The sequence below is a fragment of the Filicampus tigris genome, chromosome 17, assembly GCF_054856515.1.
Source record: "Filicampus tigris isolate MCC_2025a chromosome 17, RoL_Ftig_1.0, whole genome shotgun sequence".
Lineage (NCBI taxonomy): Eukaryota > Metazoa > Chordata > Actinopteri > Syngnathiformes > Syngnathidae > Filicampus > Filicampus tigris.
The window spans coordinates 16,619,931-16,636,997 of record NC_141233.1 but is presented as its reverse complement, the minus strand read 5'-3'; the positions used below and the strand labels follow the sequence as shown (position 1 = coordinate 16,636,997).

Below are 17,067 nucleotides of genomic sequence, written 5' to 3'. Positions count from 1 at the left end.
TTTGTTCGTTAAATTCACATTTCCATACCTCTTAACCTTTCCGATTGGTTCCGTGTATCAAATAGTCAAACGAGAACATGATCTCTGTTTACAATTACGCACTAGAGAGGGACACATTTAAAGCAAGACCTAGTGTAACGATCAAATTGTTCCGTTTTACGTCGGACTGGTTGCAGCAGTCGCATTTTCCACCTAAGCATATTCAGTAAAATCTGATACTATGAAAATAACAACGTATTTTTAGCAGTACATAATATATGTATTTACAACGTGTTTCAAGTGGCTGTAATGGACTAATAAATGTGCTTTCTGGGTTGTCGGGCGGGCGGGGTGAAAACAGTGCACCAATCAAATAGGTCCCCCTCAGCACTGCCAATTCAACGTGATTAATTTTACAGGTACTGTCAACACTCAACAAAATCTCGCAGTATAATTAATCATGTCATATTTTGTTTGTAACTGTACAAAACGTGATGGTGTGATGAAGAACGTGTTACAGTAGTGAAGGAGTGCGATGACATGGGATTTGGTGCGCAGTCAATTGTTCCGCCTAAATAACGCGATTTCCGCCAACAAAATGACTCAATAAATACCAATAACATGACAAAATTAATTGCGTTTCGACTCAAGTTATGCGTAATATGTTTATAATTGACGTGGTAATATGTGAAATAATGTGTTACTGAAATAAAGAAATTGATGACATGGGGCTTGGTGGCTCATTCAAGTAGTTCCGCCTCAGTAACGCATGTTCTGACAACGGAACGACCCAAAAATGAAGATAGTATGTTTGGACTAGTGTATTTGAATATGAATTAATATGTATTTTTGTTTTACTTTGACTGGCCCACACGTTTGTCTGACAAGTGTGTGTTTTTTGCGCAACCGCTGGTCAACACGATTGAAGAATAATCAATAGATGGCGGTAGTGCGCTATGACAGTTTGCAAACCGCCGTTCGATACGAAGACGAAGTAGAAGCAGAAGAAGCCATTGCGGTGTCGTGGCTCAGTTAACAAAACACGAAAAAAAAAGGGAGACAGGCGAGCGATCGAAAGAGCGAGAGGGCGAGCTGGCTGTCAGCGGGATCTCTTTGAATTTTCCCCCGAGCCACATTCACATGAGCAGACGAGCCACCGCACTCGGCAAACGAATCCACGCCTGAAGAACGAGTAGGTTTCCCGGCGGGTGACGCGCACTTAGTCGGCAGTCTGAATGTGAAACGTTCGCCATCGCGGTTGCTAGCCATGCTAGGCTAACAAAGCTAACGTCAAGTTGGGCTAACTTCGCTCTTTTCGATCCGACTATTACTCGTCGAGAAGGACCAAGTGTTTTCTTAAAACAACTTGCGGTGTTTATGGTTCTTGTTAGTGGGTCGCTTGTGTTGTGTTAACTCGATGCTAACGAGTTTTCTGCCTTGTCGATGCTACGTCGCCGTTTGGAGAAAATGACACGTAACTAGTAGCTTCCTGCTAGCTCGTCCGAGAGCCGCCAGCTTAAATCTTTTTTTGTCAGATACTCCCTTGTTCGCTTTCGTATCTTCGAATAAGGATCATTTGAAAACAGACTGTCCTGTGTGACGTGACGTGACGTGGCGGGGATTAAATATGAGCCCAGTGGTAGTTGAGCTCGAGTCATCTTTCGTCAAAGGTTTTGACGCAAGCCTTTCCAGTAGCTCGTTGTTTCTTTTCTTTTCACTTTTTTTACGAAGTTATTAATTTCTACCGGTAAGCCAAGACTGTCCATCTACCTGCCTAAAGATGCGCTAAACTCCGCTGCAACGTTGACAGCAGAGCAGATAAGTGACGTCCAAGTTGAACCCATTTTTTTCTTTTTTGCAGTGTGTTCAAAAGTCACTTATTTTTCCGGCCCTCGCGGAGGAAACTCGTCATTTCGTTTTGTCCCCTATAAGTCCATCATAATGCCAGGTCAGCATTGCAAACAAGGATCTGTTCTCAAGTGCCGTACTTGGCATCATCTAGAAACGTTTACATGCATCTCTGACAAAAAGAAAAAACAAGTAAACATTTATCGACCATCGTAATAAACAACTCTCCTTGTTCCAACTATACTGCAGTAGAGCGTGAGGATGGTGAGCCCAAGTAGACCAATATCGTACCTGCACTTGACACACGAGTCCTTGTGTTCAATAATTCCAGTAGCAGTTCACATCAGAATGACTGAAACCACTTCAAAATAATTGATTGAAAAAACATTTTTAAATCAGCCCGATAAATTCATGTATAAAAAGGATTCATCATATAGTGGTACACTCACCTGACTATTCAATTCCCACTCGGTCGAAACTTTTAAAGTTGAGCGCGAATGGTCATCTGGTGCGTTATGTGCCCTGAGATTGACCGGTCGGTGACGAGTCCAGCGTGTAGTTTGCCAGAAGGGACGGCTCCAGCTCACCTCCGACTTGAAACGCGAGAAGCGCCATTCAAAGTGGAGGGATGAAATTGATGAACCGCTCGTCACGGACGAAAGGTGTACTCGCGTTTTGGCTGCCAAATCTGCTTTTGTGTGGAGGGAGTACTCGCGTTACAACATTCCACCACTTGGCGTCTGCAACCGCAAAATAATGTAATTACACTCATTGTGCATCTCACTGCCTTTGATTAACTTTAATTAAAAAAAAAACATCAAACAGGTAGGCACGTGTGAACTAGACTCACAATAGTTCATTGTAACCTCAGTTAACGTAAAACATTAGGGACGGGCATCCCTACAAAACGATTCAATGCGGTTTTCGATATGTTAGGTGCGAAACGATTTAAGGTCGGTTCGATTTGAGAGTTGACGGATTCGGTTCGACTCAGTGAGATTACGATTGGATTCGATATAGTATGGCTCAGTCCGATAGTGTACGATGCAATTACTTTTTTGTTATTTTACTACACACATTTGAATGAATTTGTCAGTACTGTAAATATGCCAATTCCTTCTAAGATATATCTCCAATAAAAGACGATTCAATACGTATCTCGGTAGGTTTCAAAGTGGAACAATTCGGTTTGATGCGCTCGCACTTTTCAAATAAAGAAAATGATTTTCCGGTTCAAAGCAGTTTTTGTTCTACAACTAGTAAACTGAGAACCCCGTTTTTTCCCCCACTTTGAACTTCCCAACCAACGTCCAAATTTGTCGTTATCATGTTAAGAGCAACAATATGTTGCTATTTTTTTAAAGCACGTGCGCTCTAATAGAGCTGTCTTTGGGCTCGCTCGTTTTCCGTTCTTGGCGCACGTGACGCCAATAACAAGGCGGCCGGCATGAACGCTGGGTGACGTGTCGCTCAGCTGGAGTTGATGTGGTGGCGACCTTTGGCTTCGTTATACTTTAACCCCGGAGATGTTACATCAGTCGGGGGAGGAGAGTTCGCTACTAGTTAAGCTACTCGAAAAGGCTGGGGGGGGGGGATTTGGAGTATTTGTTGAGTACAAGGTTAAATAAAATGGTCACTAACTATTGTGTAAGAAGGTGAAGTAAACTACAACTTCATGTATGATATTGACAAAGACAAAAACAAAGGACATCTTTCCTGTAATTATAGTTTTATAAACGTAAGATCATTAATTTTTTTAAGCATGTTCATTTTTTTTTTTTAAATTTCATTACTGAAAACGCTTTCTCAATTTTTGTTTAGTTTTCATTAAATAGAATAACCATGACACAGAGGAGGCACTGCAAGATTGTTAACGTGTCACTGAAACATTTTGGGACTCGGCGAGGTTTCATTGCCCGCAAAAAAAAAAAAAAACACAAAACGGCCAAATTTTGCCAATTGCACCATTTGATGTTTGCCAGCCGAACTTGGAACTTTTTGCCTTTTTTTTTTATTTATCTTGCCTTCATTCTAACTCTCGGCTGTGCTTCCTTTCACAGGATTGAACAGCTCCAGATATGTCATTCATAATTGACTGGATTTATAGCGGGTTCAATAGCGTACTACAGTTTTTAGGTGAGTACTACAACTCGGATCAGTGACTTTTTTTCTTTTTTTTTTGCGCTCCTCCTCAACACCTTGCCCGCGAGGCCCCGACCCTAATCAGCACTCGAACGCCGTCCGCTTCCTCGAGCGCGTCATCCCGAGGACAAAAGCGCCACCCAGCGAGCGCGCAGCCGCGGCGGTCGGTCGGTCGGTCCTGTTTTCCCTGTCGCGCTCGTCAGTCGCCATCAGCGCTCGACGAGTAGCGGTGAGTCAGGAGTGGCGCCGATAGCCACATGCTGACTCACAGGAGGGCAAACAAAAGATGTTTTCAGTACGCCAAGTTCCCCCAAAAAAAGAAAAAAAGGGCCTCGGAGGGATGATTATAAACGATGGTAGTAAAACGAATGCCGCCTTCATTTAGGAGCTGGAAAAAGCCGTTTTTGTTTCCTGTCGATGTGGAACGTGACATTAGATTTTGGTGTAAAACTTTGCAAAAATGCGTCGCGAATGAAAATGTTACAATGTCAAATTCATGCATGTCTAATTTCCTGGAACAGGGCTTCTCTTGACTCAAATTGGTTGTTTCAGATTAACGGGACAGGCTTGGACAATTAACTGAATTCAAAATGACACTGCAGTGAGTAGAATGCAATTTTCAAGTGGCACGCAAAGGATGCAATTTAGAAAAAATGGCTTGGTTGCTCGGCCTTGTGATTATTTACACTTTCGAGAGAAGTTGAGTGCTTAAAGGGACGTTTTGATTTTTCAACGTGCAGAAAAATACGCTCTATCACATCAACGGAATCATTTTGATATAATCGTACATACATAGCGCGCGCCTCCCCTACAGGAGGCCGCCGTGTTTCCGCCGCCATCTTTGTGCGACGGATACTCCAAGGAGACAAACAGTTGCTAAGATTCATGAAACAAACAAAACGCAATGAACTTGAGGGACTACCAAAAGTCGTTTGTGCTGACTTTTTTTTTTCTTGCACCTCTGCCGAAGAAACGCTTGGTAGGCTTGCGACGACGTGCCGCTTCATAATGCGGGCGCTTCCATCTTAGGTCGTTGCATTCTATTAGTTGACCACTAGACGGCGCTGAATTCTACTCATTGTCCTTTTAAGAAGCACAGTGCACACACACGTAAGATATTTCACGTCCCCCCCCCATGACAAAATGTGAGCAAAGTCGCAATTAGTTTATTTTTCAAAAATGCAGTCGTCGTCGTCGTCGTTTCTTTGCAGGACTGTACAAGAAGTCGGGCAAGCTCGTGTTCCTCGGCCTGGACAATGCCGGCAAAACGACGCTACTGCACATGCTCAAAGACGACAGATTGGGGCAGCACGTGCCCACTTTACATCCCAGTCAGTAGCGCAAGCCATCGCTGCACGAAAAGTAGCCGCTTTGGCTTCTCCTTCGCTGACACTTTTGATTGCTTCCCTCTCCTCGACATCCAGCCTCGGAAGAGCTGACCATTGCCGGCATGACCTTCACCACGTTTGACCTTGGGGGCCACGCGCAAGGTACGTCGCGTCGATTGGCGTTCAATGTGCAAAGAGTGGCCGCAAATGACGCGTTTTTGTGTGCACGCCAGCCCGCCGAGTGTGGAAACACTACCTCCCCGCCATCAACGGCATCGTCTTCCTGGTGGACTGCGCCGACGGCCTCAGATTGGCAGAATCCAAAGCGGAACTTGACGTGAGTGACCTCCAACGAGACCCCAGACGCGTTTTTTTCCACCCGAAGGTCCGGGAACTGAAAACGGCAGCAGTTGGAACAATTCTTCAAAATAGTGTGCTGTCATCATAAACAATTACACATCGTGTATTGAAGACAACCACATAGCTTTCCCGAGAAAAGTCCATCTTAGCTGAATGCTAACAAACCATGCAAAACTCCCTAGATGAGCTAACAAAACTAGCATTGATGTTGCAAAGCTTATGCGACAGTATAAAGCATACAAGCATATATTCTTTATCCTCTGCAAAGAGCTACTGATATTCTTGCAGCTTACCGAGTTGTGGCGACCGTCTCCATGTAAATGTTGGCGCTTCCACGACACCTGGTGGCACCTGAAAGGCAAATGCAGGACGCGGCCTTTCCTTGCGGGGGTGACGCATTTGAAAACTTGTGTTTCTTTGGCGCGTGTTCAGGGTTTGATGACGGACGAGACCATCGGGAACGTGCCCATCCTCATCCTGGGCAACAAGATCGACCGGCCGGAAGCCATCAGCGAGGAGCGGCTGAGGGAAATATTTGGACTGTACGGCCAGACGACAGGCAAGGTGAGCGGCCGCCCGGAACCTCTCGACTGCGAGGCGCTCGTGCTGCCCTTATTTAAAAAAAAAAAAAAAAAAAAGTCTTTTCTCAAGCTGTTATTTGAAGTGCGTGTGTGGTTTACCGCAGGGCAACATCCCGCTGAAGGAGCTGAACACGAGACCCCTGGAGGTGTACATGTGCAGCGTGCTGAAGCGCCAAGGCTACGGCGAGGGATTCCGCTGGCTCTCGCAGTACATCGACTGAACGCGGCGCCACCTGCCGCACCCTCACCGCAACTACAACAAACACAAAGAGCAGCGGCGGACGTGCCCACCCACCACCAAGATGACAACAACAACTCGATCCCAATAGACTTTTATTGGTTCTTTGGGTTCTGCACTTACACACAAACACACACACACACACACACAATCGTTTGTCCCTCTCTATAGCGCAAAGTGGATGACTTTTTTTTTTTTCCTCCCATACACCGGCGTCCATTCGGAAGCTTCCATTTGTTCTATACATGGCATTTCTATTCAATCATATTTTTTGTTTACTTTTATGACAACGTTAATAAATGGAAAGGACCAACACCCCTCCTTGCCTTTCTCACCCTGTGAAAAAAAAAAATCCCAATTCTTTTTTTTATTTTTATTTTAAAGATATTTTGATATTAAAAAAGTAGCGCAATAGCTCAATATTACAAATGTATGAAATGTACGCCAACGTGGTACATGGATGTTGTATCCTTTACGTTACATTATGCATGCATTGTTTTGTTTCAGCTGTAAGCACCCCTTTTTATGAGTACGGTTATAATGATGGTTATAAAAGCAGAGGAAGATACCAGGTTTTTTTTGGGGGGGGGCGGGGGGCAGTTGGCAATATTAGCACACGTCCAGTTCCCTTGTGTCTCTAATTCCAGCAGCAGCAGGTGGCGACTGCATTTCAAAAGCAAGGCTGGTGGCGGTGTTGTTTGCGTCATAAACGTGTAATAAGAAGAATGATGACAATAAATGTTTGCAATGAACAACAGACTTTAACGTCAATACAGCAGAAGAGGCTGCTTTGCTTTCTTGACCTGCCATCCGAGCAAACGTGTCTCCTGTGCCACCGTGTGGCTTTTCTTGAGAGCGCAATTGGCATATTTGCAGGTGTCAGCAAGATTTGGTAGTACCTTTCTTTTGTCGAAGATCTATACTACGTTACACTATTTTCTTAAAAACAAAACTATTGTTCAGATGGGGGTGGTGGACATCATAAAAAAAAAAAAAAACTTTACAGAAAACTGACATTTTAAGGATTAAAAAAAATTTGATGTACCTGGATATATATATATATATATACACAGAGTATAAACTTCTTTTAGGCAAATAAAATTTGGTGTTCTTCCATATTTTTCAGAAACGTTTTGAAGTGGGAATAAATTGAACACGGACGAGCTCGGTGGTTGATCAAAAGTTCAAAACGGATTTTTTTCCCCTTCATAAGTGACACAAACAACGTTTTCTCGTTGGAGCATTTATTTTGGAGATTACACGAATCCTGTGGACAACTTTGAAAAGGTACAAAAGGAAAAGTTGAAACGCTAAAAGATGACTTCTTAGTATTGTATCTTACAAAAAAAACCAAACAGTACATCAATTCCTTCTTTTGCAACCTACTTGGATCCATTGTTGCTCCTCTGAAAAGTCGGTGAGAGTGAGTTGAAAAGCAAGCGGCTCGAAAAGTCCGGCGTACTCTGTAACAAAGTGGGTGTCGAGAGGACGGGGCGGGGCGGGGTCCGGTCTAGGGGGTGGGGGGTCCGGCGTCATTGCCGCTGTCCACATCGTGCTCGGCGGAGCCGTCGTCGTCGTCCAGCTGCTGGCTGGTGTAGTTGGTGATCTCCAGGAAGCCGCTGGGCTCCACCACCACGTTGGACTGGCTCGAGTCCGGCACGATCGAGTACTGAGGGATCACCTGAGCAATATTAAAAAAAAAAAAAAAAGAAAAAAAAGCACAAGTTTCTATTCAATATTTTCCTTCTTTAAAATAGAACATGAAATAGGTATACATTTTAATTTGTTTCTTTATTCAGATATTTATCTACCTCAAATTTTATCATTAAATAACAAAATAGTTTAATTATTTTTCCCTCATTTGCCCAGAACACAATACATTAATTTCTTTTTAAAACATTTTTCTATTGAAGTGCGGGATGGAAAAAAAGGTGAAAAAATATTTTAAAAAGTTTCCTGGGAAAAACATTTTTAGGTTAAAAATGAATGAAAATTAAAAAATATATATTTGCAGAATAATGTGTTAAAGTTAAGCATTGGAAAGATATTTTCTAAAAAAAAAAAGAAAACATTTTTTTGTAAAAACAGGGAATTGAGGGTATTGGAAAGGAGCACCAAGTACCTGGATGACTTCCAGGCGCTCTTTGGCAAAGTGTTGGGCCGCCACGGCCGCCGCCGCTCGCTTGACCTCCAGGGCCTGCGCCAGGGGGGGGCGGTCGGCGGACGAATCCACCAGCACGGGCTCGGTGCCGGGGTCGATCTGGGCCTCCATCATGGAGATCTTCAGGATGTCCGACACGGACGCCTCCTCGTCCACCGCCGACCCTGAGCCCGACTCGCCCCCCAGCTCGGCCTCGCCGCTCGGGACGGGCGAGGCGTGCGCGTGGGCGGCCTGTTGCTGCTGCTGCTGCTGCTGCTGCTGCTGCTGCTGCTGCTGCTTCTGCTGCTGGTGGTGGTGGGCGGCGGCGCCGCCGAAGGTGATTTTGGTGACGGTGGCGCTCTGCGTGATGATTGGCTGCTGCGCTCCAACACGTGACACGACACTTCCCGTTAACTTGGTTTGCCAAAGGAAGTCACACAAGTCACTTTTGTAAATTGAGCCACTGACAACTTGTGGGTGGGCTAAGTCCAGTTTTGCAATGAAATTCAGAGGGTTTACATTTTGGTGATTTCTATGACAATGATGACTTTCTGGATACTCGTTTTGACCGAAATTGTGGCTTTCTTCACATTTTGACAAATAGAAAATCTGTAAAATAATAATGATTACACTGGTCAACAGCAAATTTTTAATCACACGCAGCTTTTTTTCTCTCCTTCTTTCTTTGTTTTTGATGTGTTCCTAAAACTATTTTTGAAGCTGATTTAAAAAAATTCTCTTTTTTTCTAGCACATCAGGTTTTGGAGATATTTGCATTTTTTTCGTTTTAAAGTTTGACCTATAAAACCTTGCGCAATATAGATTTTACCATACCTTGTCATTTAAAGGTATGACGTTTCAGGAAAAAAAATCCACCTGCGGCTGAACCTAACCCTTCATTCATAAATATTACTAATTATATTACTTTATCACCTATTACTCTATTGTTACTATATCATTATTGCCACTGAAGTGCCATAGAAAAAAGAGACAATCGCAGATTTGGAATATACCCAAAAAATAATCATCGAGCTAAGTTTATTTTTATCTCTGAATAAAAAAAACTTAAGTCAAAATTGTTGACCAGTGTTGAAACTGTTTTTTTTCCCCCAATCTGGAAACCAAAGCAAAATATTTCCCATTAAAAATTGTATTTTTTTTTTTTCATTTATGTCTTCATTTTTTTGAGAGGAATGGCTGTTCCTTTTTTGTTGGACACAAACAAAAGCTTTCTTCAACAACAAAACAAAGAAAAATATTTCAAAATGTAAAATTACAGTCCGAAAATGCGGATGCATTTATATAATAATTTAGTGTTGTACCATTTGTGCGATATGTTTGTTGAAAGGATTTACCTGTCCCGACGCCACCTTGTCGGCGCCGACCGGGTGGTGCGCCTGCAGCGGCGGGGGGTGCGACATGGGCGCGTGCAGCGGCCGGTGGTGCGACGTGGGCGCCTGCTGCAGTTTGGGCAGCTGCGGCGTGACGGGCGAGGTGGCGGCGCCCTGAGGCTTGGCCGGACTCTGCTCTCGTAGTTTGGGGAGCTTCTTGGCCGGGGAGGACGACGAGGAGGACGGGGACGAAGAGGAGGAGGAGGAGGAGGCAGGAGGCTGGCTGAGCTGAGGTTTACTCTGCAGCTGAGGAGGAGGAGGAGGAGGAGGAGGAGGAGGAGGAGGTGGAGGTTGAGTGGTGCCCTCTGATTGGCTGGCGGCTGGGGGCTGAGGAGCGGCGTGAGGGGCTTGCTTGGGGGCGTCCGTCTGGTTGCCTGAGCGGTAAAACAAGCCCGTCTGAGGGTCCAGCGTGTCGCCTTCCACCTCGCTCACCTCCAACACAGGCTCGCTTTTCCCTTCGGAAGGCTGCCACACAAAAGAACATTTTATGAAAAGGAAAAAAATAATACTCCAGGCTGGCCCTTAAAGCAGGAGGAATTTGTCAGAGTACGACTCCCTGGAATTCTGCACCAAAATGGCTGCTTCAAACCAAAACGGCCGACCTCCTGTTCAATTTTGGCCATGGGTCCTCCCGACTTCTTTGTGCACCCTGTCTACAGAAAATTGCCCAAAATGGCGGCTTCAAATTCAAAATGGCCGACTCCCCAATTTGGGGCCTGGCTCCTTGAGTCCACCCAATTTGCCGTCTTTATTTGGACAAGACATTTTAAAAGCGGTGCCAATCCCGAGCCTTCTCCTCACCCTGAGGCTGATGTGCGTCGCCGTGGTGATGGGCGGCGCGGCGACCGGCTTGGTTGCCACGGGGGCCTGGCCGACGCTTTTGTAGGGAACGGGGGAGGGCGCGGCCGCGGCCTCCTCTGTCGACGCGCCGCCCCGGCTCACTTTACCTGCGAGGGAAACGTCAGCCAAACTGTTAGCCATAGAAGCGTGACGAGGCCACAAGGCGGCGGGGGCGGGCGGGCCCGCTTGGCTTACCCGCCGGCGGGGCGTCGGCGCCCGCTTGGGCCGCCGGGCCGGGCGGCCTGGATGACTCCGGGCTGCTCTTCTTCTCCTGCGCCAGTTGGATGGGCACGGCCATCTGGCTCAGGTCGATGTGCGTGTGCTGCCTGGCCTTGGACTCGCCCTTCTCCTTCACTACACGCACAATTTGAGATGATGATTTCACAGTCAGCGCATCTTCACATATTGATGGTTCGGCATCCACAGATTATTAGTATTATTTTGTTGTTGTTTTAAAGAACTGATCCCAGAGCTGTTTTTGTGCTCAGGCCAGAGCAATAATGCCCTCTGGTGGCCTTTTGGCGTTCAAGCGTTCGCACCAATACTCCTCCTGCTTTGTTCCGAGCACAAAAACGGACCGAAGATGTGAGTGGCGACCGTGCAAATATTTTCCATGTCTTTGTCGAGCGTTCACTCAAACGGCCAGCAGGTCCAGGCGACTCTCGCACCGGCGTTACCTGAGGTCTGCTGCAGCTCCAGCAGCGCTTTAATGGTGGACGCGGCCGACTGGGATTCGGCGGCCGTCACCTCCTGGTAGATGACGGTCGGGGCCGACTCCACCGACACCTCCTGCTCCGTCCACTCGTGCTCTCGGGACGACAGCACGTGCAGCAGCGTCTGGGCGTCTGCCAAGGGGGACGAGCGGGGAGGCCGCGTTCAACCACGGCCGAGTACAAATCCTCTGTTACCGTGTCTTTAAGGGGCGTGGCAGCGCGCCAGCGCCGCTTCCCGCCTACCGTGCGGCGTCTCGGCAGCCGAGCCGCCGGTTTCCACGACGGCGCCGCACTCGTCCTTGGAAGAGCCATCGTGAGCGGCGACCTGGCCGGCGTCGGCCGAGCGGCTGACCTGCTGCAGCGTCTCGCTGACCAGCTGCCGGGTCTGCTCGCTCACCGCGGCCGTCTGGAACACCGGCTTGGGCTTGATGAGCACCTGCCCGGAAAGGGGAAAAAAAAAACAACAAACAATCGACCTCTGGACTCAAGCCATCTCTTTTGGAAGAGCGACAAGGACTTCTTTTTACACTTGAAAGACAATGTAACGTGTTTAATTTGAATTCATTGACTGTCTCATCAAATACACTTACATTTTGTAAATTGATTTTGTCAGCGAATTATCATAGAAAAAAAAAAAGTCAAATGAATGCAGATATGGATAAAAAAAATACAATTCAATAACTGGTTTAATTACTTTAAATATGAACTAAAGAATCAACAAAAATTTTAAAGCAAACGTGCGGAAAGCCTGACCTGCGTCTTGCCCTGCTGGCCGTAGACGATCTTGGTGGGGATGATCTTGGCGGCGGCGGCGGCGGCGGCGGACGAGGCGGCGGCGCTCAGGCCTTTGGGCTGCGTGACGATCATCTTGGTGATGGGCCTGCCGGTGGTGATGATGGCCGGTTTGGTCCCCGGCACGGCCTGCAGGCTCTTCTCGCCCTGGCGCCGGCGGACAACGCTCGTTGAAATGATTCCTCACTTGCTCAGTGCTAAAACCGGCGCCGACTTTTACACGTACTTCCGGGTGGCACGACAAAACTTTGAGGCTGACCTTTTCTGTGATCAAATTGCTAGTTATGCGAGGAATCGTTTCGATTTTTCCTCCTCGTCCACAGGATGAATTTAGATTCGATTTTTTTTTTTTTTAGGAAATTGAAAACTACGCAATATCTGGAGGTTTTCGAGTTCAGCTCGGCAAGTCGTCCCTGACGTTCTGTCACCCGGAGGCACGGCGGCGCCTGTTGTTAAAGCGGAAGTCAACCCAAGCGTATTTTTTCAAGAATATGTTCCCAGCAGGCCCACTAGTTGAAACACGGCATTCTGACTCATTTTGTGTTTGCGGAATATAAGTTAAGCAGCAAAATCCACTCGTTTTTAGCCACGGCTCGGGGCGGCCATTTTGTCTTCCGAAAATGACATCACAACTGCTCACAACGACCAATCACGGCTGACCCGTTGTCCGAATCTGAGCCGCGATCGGTCGTCGCGAGCAGTTGTGATGTCATTTTCAGTCCACAGTAGTGACAAAATGGCCGCCGGCTGAGAAGGATAAAAACAGCTGGATTAACTCTTATTCCACAAAAGCAATATTTATCAGAATGTCGCGTTTCAACTAGAACATATTGCCTTGACTTCGGCTTTAAGAACCATTGTGACTGACCCCCGCGTTGAGCAGCGTGGTGACCACGTTCTTGCCGGGCAGCCCTTGGATGGTGGCCCCTTTGCCGCTGGTTTTCTGGACCACGATCACGTTGGGTTTGGACGACATGGGGATGGTGGTGATCTTTGTGGTGGTGCCTGTGGACGGAACACCGATAGATATAAAAAAAAACAATTTCTCATGTTTGTAAAGAAAACTTGATGATGTCAACAGTTTCCTCTCCCCTGATTGGTTGGTCGGAGCGAACAAAACGTGTCCGAAGCGATCCGCATCGTCATCTCGGCACGGTTGCGTGCCATCCGATTGAATACGATCATTGATTTGGACTTGAAAAGTTTGTTGAGTCGCAGAGCCGTTACCCCCCCCCCCCCCCCCACGCCCCAAAATCTTACCGGACACGATGTTGCTGCTGATGATCTTCCCGCCCAGCGTGGCCAAGGACTTGGGCACCACCGTGATGATGCTGCCGCTGGTGGTCTTGACGTAGGTGGCGCCGCCGGCCGAGGCGGAGATGCGGGCGCCCAGGTTGGGCGTGACGGTGGGCCGCGTGTAGGTGGCCTGGGTGGCTGAGGGCGAGACGTTGCACCTTCAGTACACTCTCCAATATGCGGTACAAAAGTAGCGCTTTGGTACCGGCTTGGTGCCAAGAAAGCGTTCAAGTGAGTCGAGCAGCTTCATGTCGCGCTTTGCCGCCACTTCTAGGCAATCGGTAACCTTTTGCGGGGGCGTCGACAGTAAGACTCGGGCTCGGTCCCGGAATGAATTCGACTCAACTTTTCGGTCCAATTGCGCGGCTCTTTTCCCAGAAAAGCCAACGAGTCACCAACCTGTGGGCTGAGTGACCAGCTTGGTGGTCATGATGGCGCCGTTGCTGCTGACCACCATGATGGGGGAGGAGCTGCTGCTGGACAGGGCCGCCGACGACGGCTTGGGCAGGATTTTGCTGGGCTGGACCTGCTGCGTGATGATCTTCACCCCTGCGCGCACAAAATTCCACCAACCAGATCAGTCGGCTGCAATGCAGCCAGAAAAACCCACCCCAGAGAAATGGAAAGTTTGACAGAAATTGCGCGTGAATTCTGGAGAGCTCACAGTGAAATGAAATATCGAAATGCTGAATGACATCTTGCGTAGCATTTTCAAGATAAAATGCTTTGAAGTCACTGGTGATTTTTGACGGATGGAGATAGTTTTTGTTCTATTTGGCGCCTTTGTGAAGAATGAGAAATTATGCGAATGGGAATTTCAGACGCGTGACCAATATTTGCCGAGGATTTCCTGAACGAGTCCATGAATTTGGGAATTTTCCTCAATCAAGGAAAATGTGCCTTTCTTGAATATGGAAGAATGTTTGGAATGCTGAGCGTTTTTTGTAATTAATGAGAATCGCGCAGGTTGGTCATTCTAGTTACATTTCTTTCCTTGTCAAATTGTGGAATCCTGCAGTGCTTTGAAAGGTTTTGTTTTTGGTGGGACAAGCGGAAATTTGACAAAACAAAGCATCGACTTGACCCAAAAGCTGCTTGTGTGTTTCTTACCAGACTCTTGCTTGATCTGAATGGTGGGCTTGGGGCCCGGCGAGGAGGCGGCGGCGGCAGCGACGGCCTGGCCCACGCCGGAAGCCCCCACGGCCGACGCCTGCAGCTGCTTGGGCGACTGCTGCTTGGGGAACTGGCTCAGGATCTGCGTGGGGGAGCCCACCAGGGTCTTCGGGGAGGGCAGCCTGGCCGAGGCCACTTTCACCGCCGCCGATGCCGCGCCTGAAGCGCATAACAACGGCCGCGTGTTTGCTCACTGACCAATGCGCATTTGACAGACCTCTGGCAGAGTAAGGAACTCGATGACGCCACTTACACGTGGACACGGTGGACATGACGGCCGAGGGCGTGGAGGAGACCACGGCGGTGACGGCGGGCGGGGCCGAGGGGCCGGACGAGGCCGCCGGGAAGACCACCGTCTGCTTCTGGGTGGGCGTGGTCAGGATGGCGCTGGAGGCCAGCTTGGACACGCCGGCGTTGTTGTGCGACTTGGACAGGATGTTGGGCACAAAGTTGGAGCTGGGCGACGTCGTCACGATGATCACCTGCAAACACGCCAGAAGATTTTTTGGTTACGCTGAGCTTTTTGAAGCCACGGCATCACTCTTTGCACCAGCAGCCGAGGCACGTTTCACATCGGAAAAATCTCACTGACCGCCGAGCCCAAAAAAAGTCACCAAAAGTTGATCTGGTCTCAATTTGAAACGCGAGGCTGCTGAGTTGAACGCAAAGCTACGGTTGCGGGTTGCGGCGCGCACCTTTTGCGTGGCCGTGCTGGTGGTCTGGATGGTGGGCTTGGTGAAGGTGATCTTGACGGGCGACAGGTGCGGCGGCAGCGAGTTGGCGATGCTCTGCATGATGTTGCTCATCTTGGGGCTGCCGCTCACCACCGGCGCCGCCGCCGCCGCCGCCATGTGCTTGGCCACGGGCGGCGACACCTTGGCCACCTCCTTCAGCAGCACCGGCGACGAGCTGGACGAGTTGGTGCGCCGTCGCTTGCGCGGCTTCTCGTCCTCGTCCGAGCAGCTCACGCCTATTTGAAAAAAAACACAAGAGAAAAACCCGTCGGGTTTACGTGTACGCCGCTTTTGACAGGGAGAGCTGCGCAGGGTGTAATTGGGCTGACTTTTGACGTAGACGGTGCTCCCGCTGGGCAGCACCACCACGCTGGACGAGGGGCTGGGCGGCCGCGGGGACTTGGTGGCCGTTCCCACGGCGCCGCCGGTTGCAGCGGAGCTGCTGGAGGTGCCCGTGGTGCTTGTGTAGGAATAACACACCACCACTGTGAGGAAAAGGACGAGGAAGGTCTTGACAGTCGTTGCGCACAGTATTCTTCTGCATATTTGCGCTTTGCTATTGGCCACATTTTCATTGTAACTGCGCTTTCGGAACTGCCCAAAGCTGCCACAAGATGGTGCCAAACCATTAAACATGAAACTCTTCAAAGCTTGGGAGAGGGTTGGCAGTGAGTGACTTTTAATGTCTCAAGACGGGTTAGAAAGTACATATTCAACAAGCTGAGAACTGTGAGGCAAATGTGCAAACGGATTTCTGTGCAAACATTTTGAGACAACGCCACTCTGTGGACTACATTTTGTGACCGGCGCACAAAATCATGGCCCTTCGCAGCCCCGGTGAATTGTCTTTGTTGTGACACAATAGCAAAGCTATGTTACAAGCGCTAATAAAGATCAAAGTGCCTTGTGACAGGTGATGTCACATAGTCATAGCCCGCCTATGCGCTTTCTGCCGCTACTTCTTCGGACTTGCGTGTAATCACAAAGGGGGGAAAAAAACCACACCCCCGGCAAAAAAAAAAAACGAAAGGAGGAAAAGCTGAGTGGCGCTCCGGACGCCTGGTAAGCTATACTTCACTATCTTATTATTATTATTATCGGTAGCCTTTTAGGGAGGCGGTCCTGTGCGTTCCTGATACAATACGCTAAATTTAAATGATGATTTCAGCATCTTTATCGGCGACATTTAATTCTTTAATAAAACATTACTGCTACGTAGTTACTTTTAGTTGCATGTTATGTTTTTTTTTTTTTTTTTTTGGCAGTATAAATTAGGGATGGATCGATTACAGCCAAGCCGATTATGAGCACTGATGTTCAGCATTTTGCTTTATATCGGCATCGGCATCGTATTTTTTATTTTGACGTCAATATTTTCCGTTTTATTTCAAATGAATACATCCAATATCGGCCTCCTTGACTACTAATAATCGGGAAAGGAAGCTGCCTAAAAAAAAAAAAAAAAAACCCTGAAAAAAAAACCCATCTAAGTCTAGTATAAACTTGAACTGA

The 17,067-nt window shown here is 47.8% G+C and overlaps 3 protein-coding genes across 5 annotated transcripts in view; 2 read left to right on the top strand and 1 right to left on the bottom strand.

Moving 5' to 3' along the window:
- The first annotated feature begins 330 nt into the window (after positions 1-330).
- Positions 331-7,235, top strand: sar1b (secretion associated, Ras related GTPase 1B). Of its 2 annotated transcripts, none has more exons than XM_086057501.1 (7): positions 331-398; positions 3,888-3,963; positions 5,181-5,300; positions 5,394-5,459; positions 5,531-5,634; positions 6,090-6,221; positions 6,343-7,235. In XM_086057501.1, the coding sequence occupies exons 2-7, from the start codon at positions 3,906-3,908 to the stop codon at positions 6,457-6,459; spliced, it is 597 nt and encodes a 198-aa protein (XP_085913627.1). In that variant the 5' UTR covers positions 331-398; positions 3,888-3,905; the 3' UTR covers positions 6,460-7,235. The 2 variants fall into 2 exon arrangements, with proteins under 2 accessions (XP_085913627.1, XP_085913626.1); XM_086057500.1 differs by lacking the exon at positions 331-398 and adding an exon at positions 954-1,171.
- A 468-nt stretch (positions 7,236-7,703) lies between these two features.
- emsy (EMSY transcriptional repressor, BRCA2 interacting) overlaps positions 7,704-17,067 on the bottom strand; it is a 27,198-nt gene continuing 17,834 nt past the window's right edge. Inside the window, exons 7-21 of one of the 2 annotated variants that reach the window (XM_086057467.1) lie at positions 15,885-16,040; positions 15,517-15,791; positions 15,075-15,303; positions 14,759-14,980; positions 14,048-14,197; positions 13,613-13,786; positions 13,221-13,357; positions 12,314-12,499; positions 11,804-11,996; positions 11,525-11,692; positions 11,043-11,201; positions 10,809-10,954; positions 9,972-10,472; positions 8,599-9,030; positions 7,704-8,157 (exon numbers count right to left, since the gene is read on the bottom strand). In XM_086057467.1, the coding sequence (XP_085913593.1) occupies positions 7,987-8,157; positions 8,599-9,030; positions 9,972-10,472; positions 10,809-10,954; positions 11,043-11,201; positions 11,525-11,692; positions 11,804-11,996; positions 12,314-12,499; positions 13,221-13,357; positions 13,613-13,786; positions 14,048-14,197; positions 14,759-14,980; positions 15,075-15,303; positions 15,517-15,791; positions 15,885-16,040 (3,299 nt within the window). In that variant the 3' untranslated portion in view covers positions 7,704-7,986. The remainder of the gene's footprint in view (positions 8,158-8,598; positions 9,031-9,971; positions 10,473-10,808; positions 10,955-11,042; positions 11,202-11,524; positions 11,693-11,803; positions 11,997-12,313; positions 12,500-13,220; positions 13,358-13,612; positions 13,787-14,047; positions 14,198-14,758; positions 14,981-15,074; positions 15,304-15,516; positions 15,792-15,884; positions 16,041-17,067) is intronic. The other variant, XM_086057468.1, reaches the window with a different exon arrangement.
- arhgef12b (Rho guanine nucleotide exchange factor (GEF) 12b) overlaps positions 16,518-17,067 on the top strand; it is a 26,994-nt gene continuing 26,444 nt past the window's right edge. Inside the window, exon 1 of the mRNA XM_086057463.1 lies at positions 16,518-16,617. The gene's annotated coding sequence lies outside the window, so the exon portion shown is untranslated. The remainder of the gene's footprint in view (positions 16,618-17,067) is intronic.

Bases quoted from the DNA above. Each gene is read 5' to 3' on its own strand.
- sar1b (XM_086057501.1), top strand. From the start codon at position 3,906: ATGTCATTCATAATTGACTGGATTTATAGCGGGTTCAATAGCGTACTA. The intron at 3,964-5,180 runs GTGAGTACTACA...GTTTCTTTGCAG, and splicing joins TAGCGTACTACAGTTTTTAG to GACTGTACAAGAAGTCGGGC. The intron at 5,301-5,393 runs GTCAGTAGCGCA...CTCGACATCCAG, and splicing joins CGTGCCCACTTTACATCCCA to CCTCGGAAGAGCTGACCATT.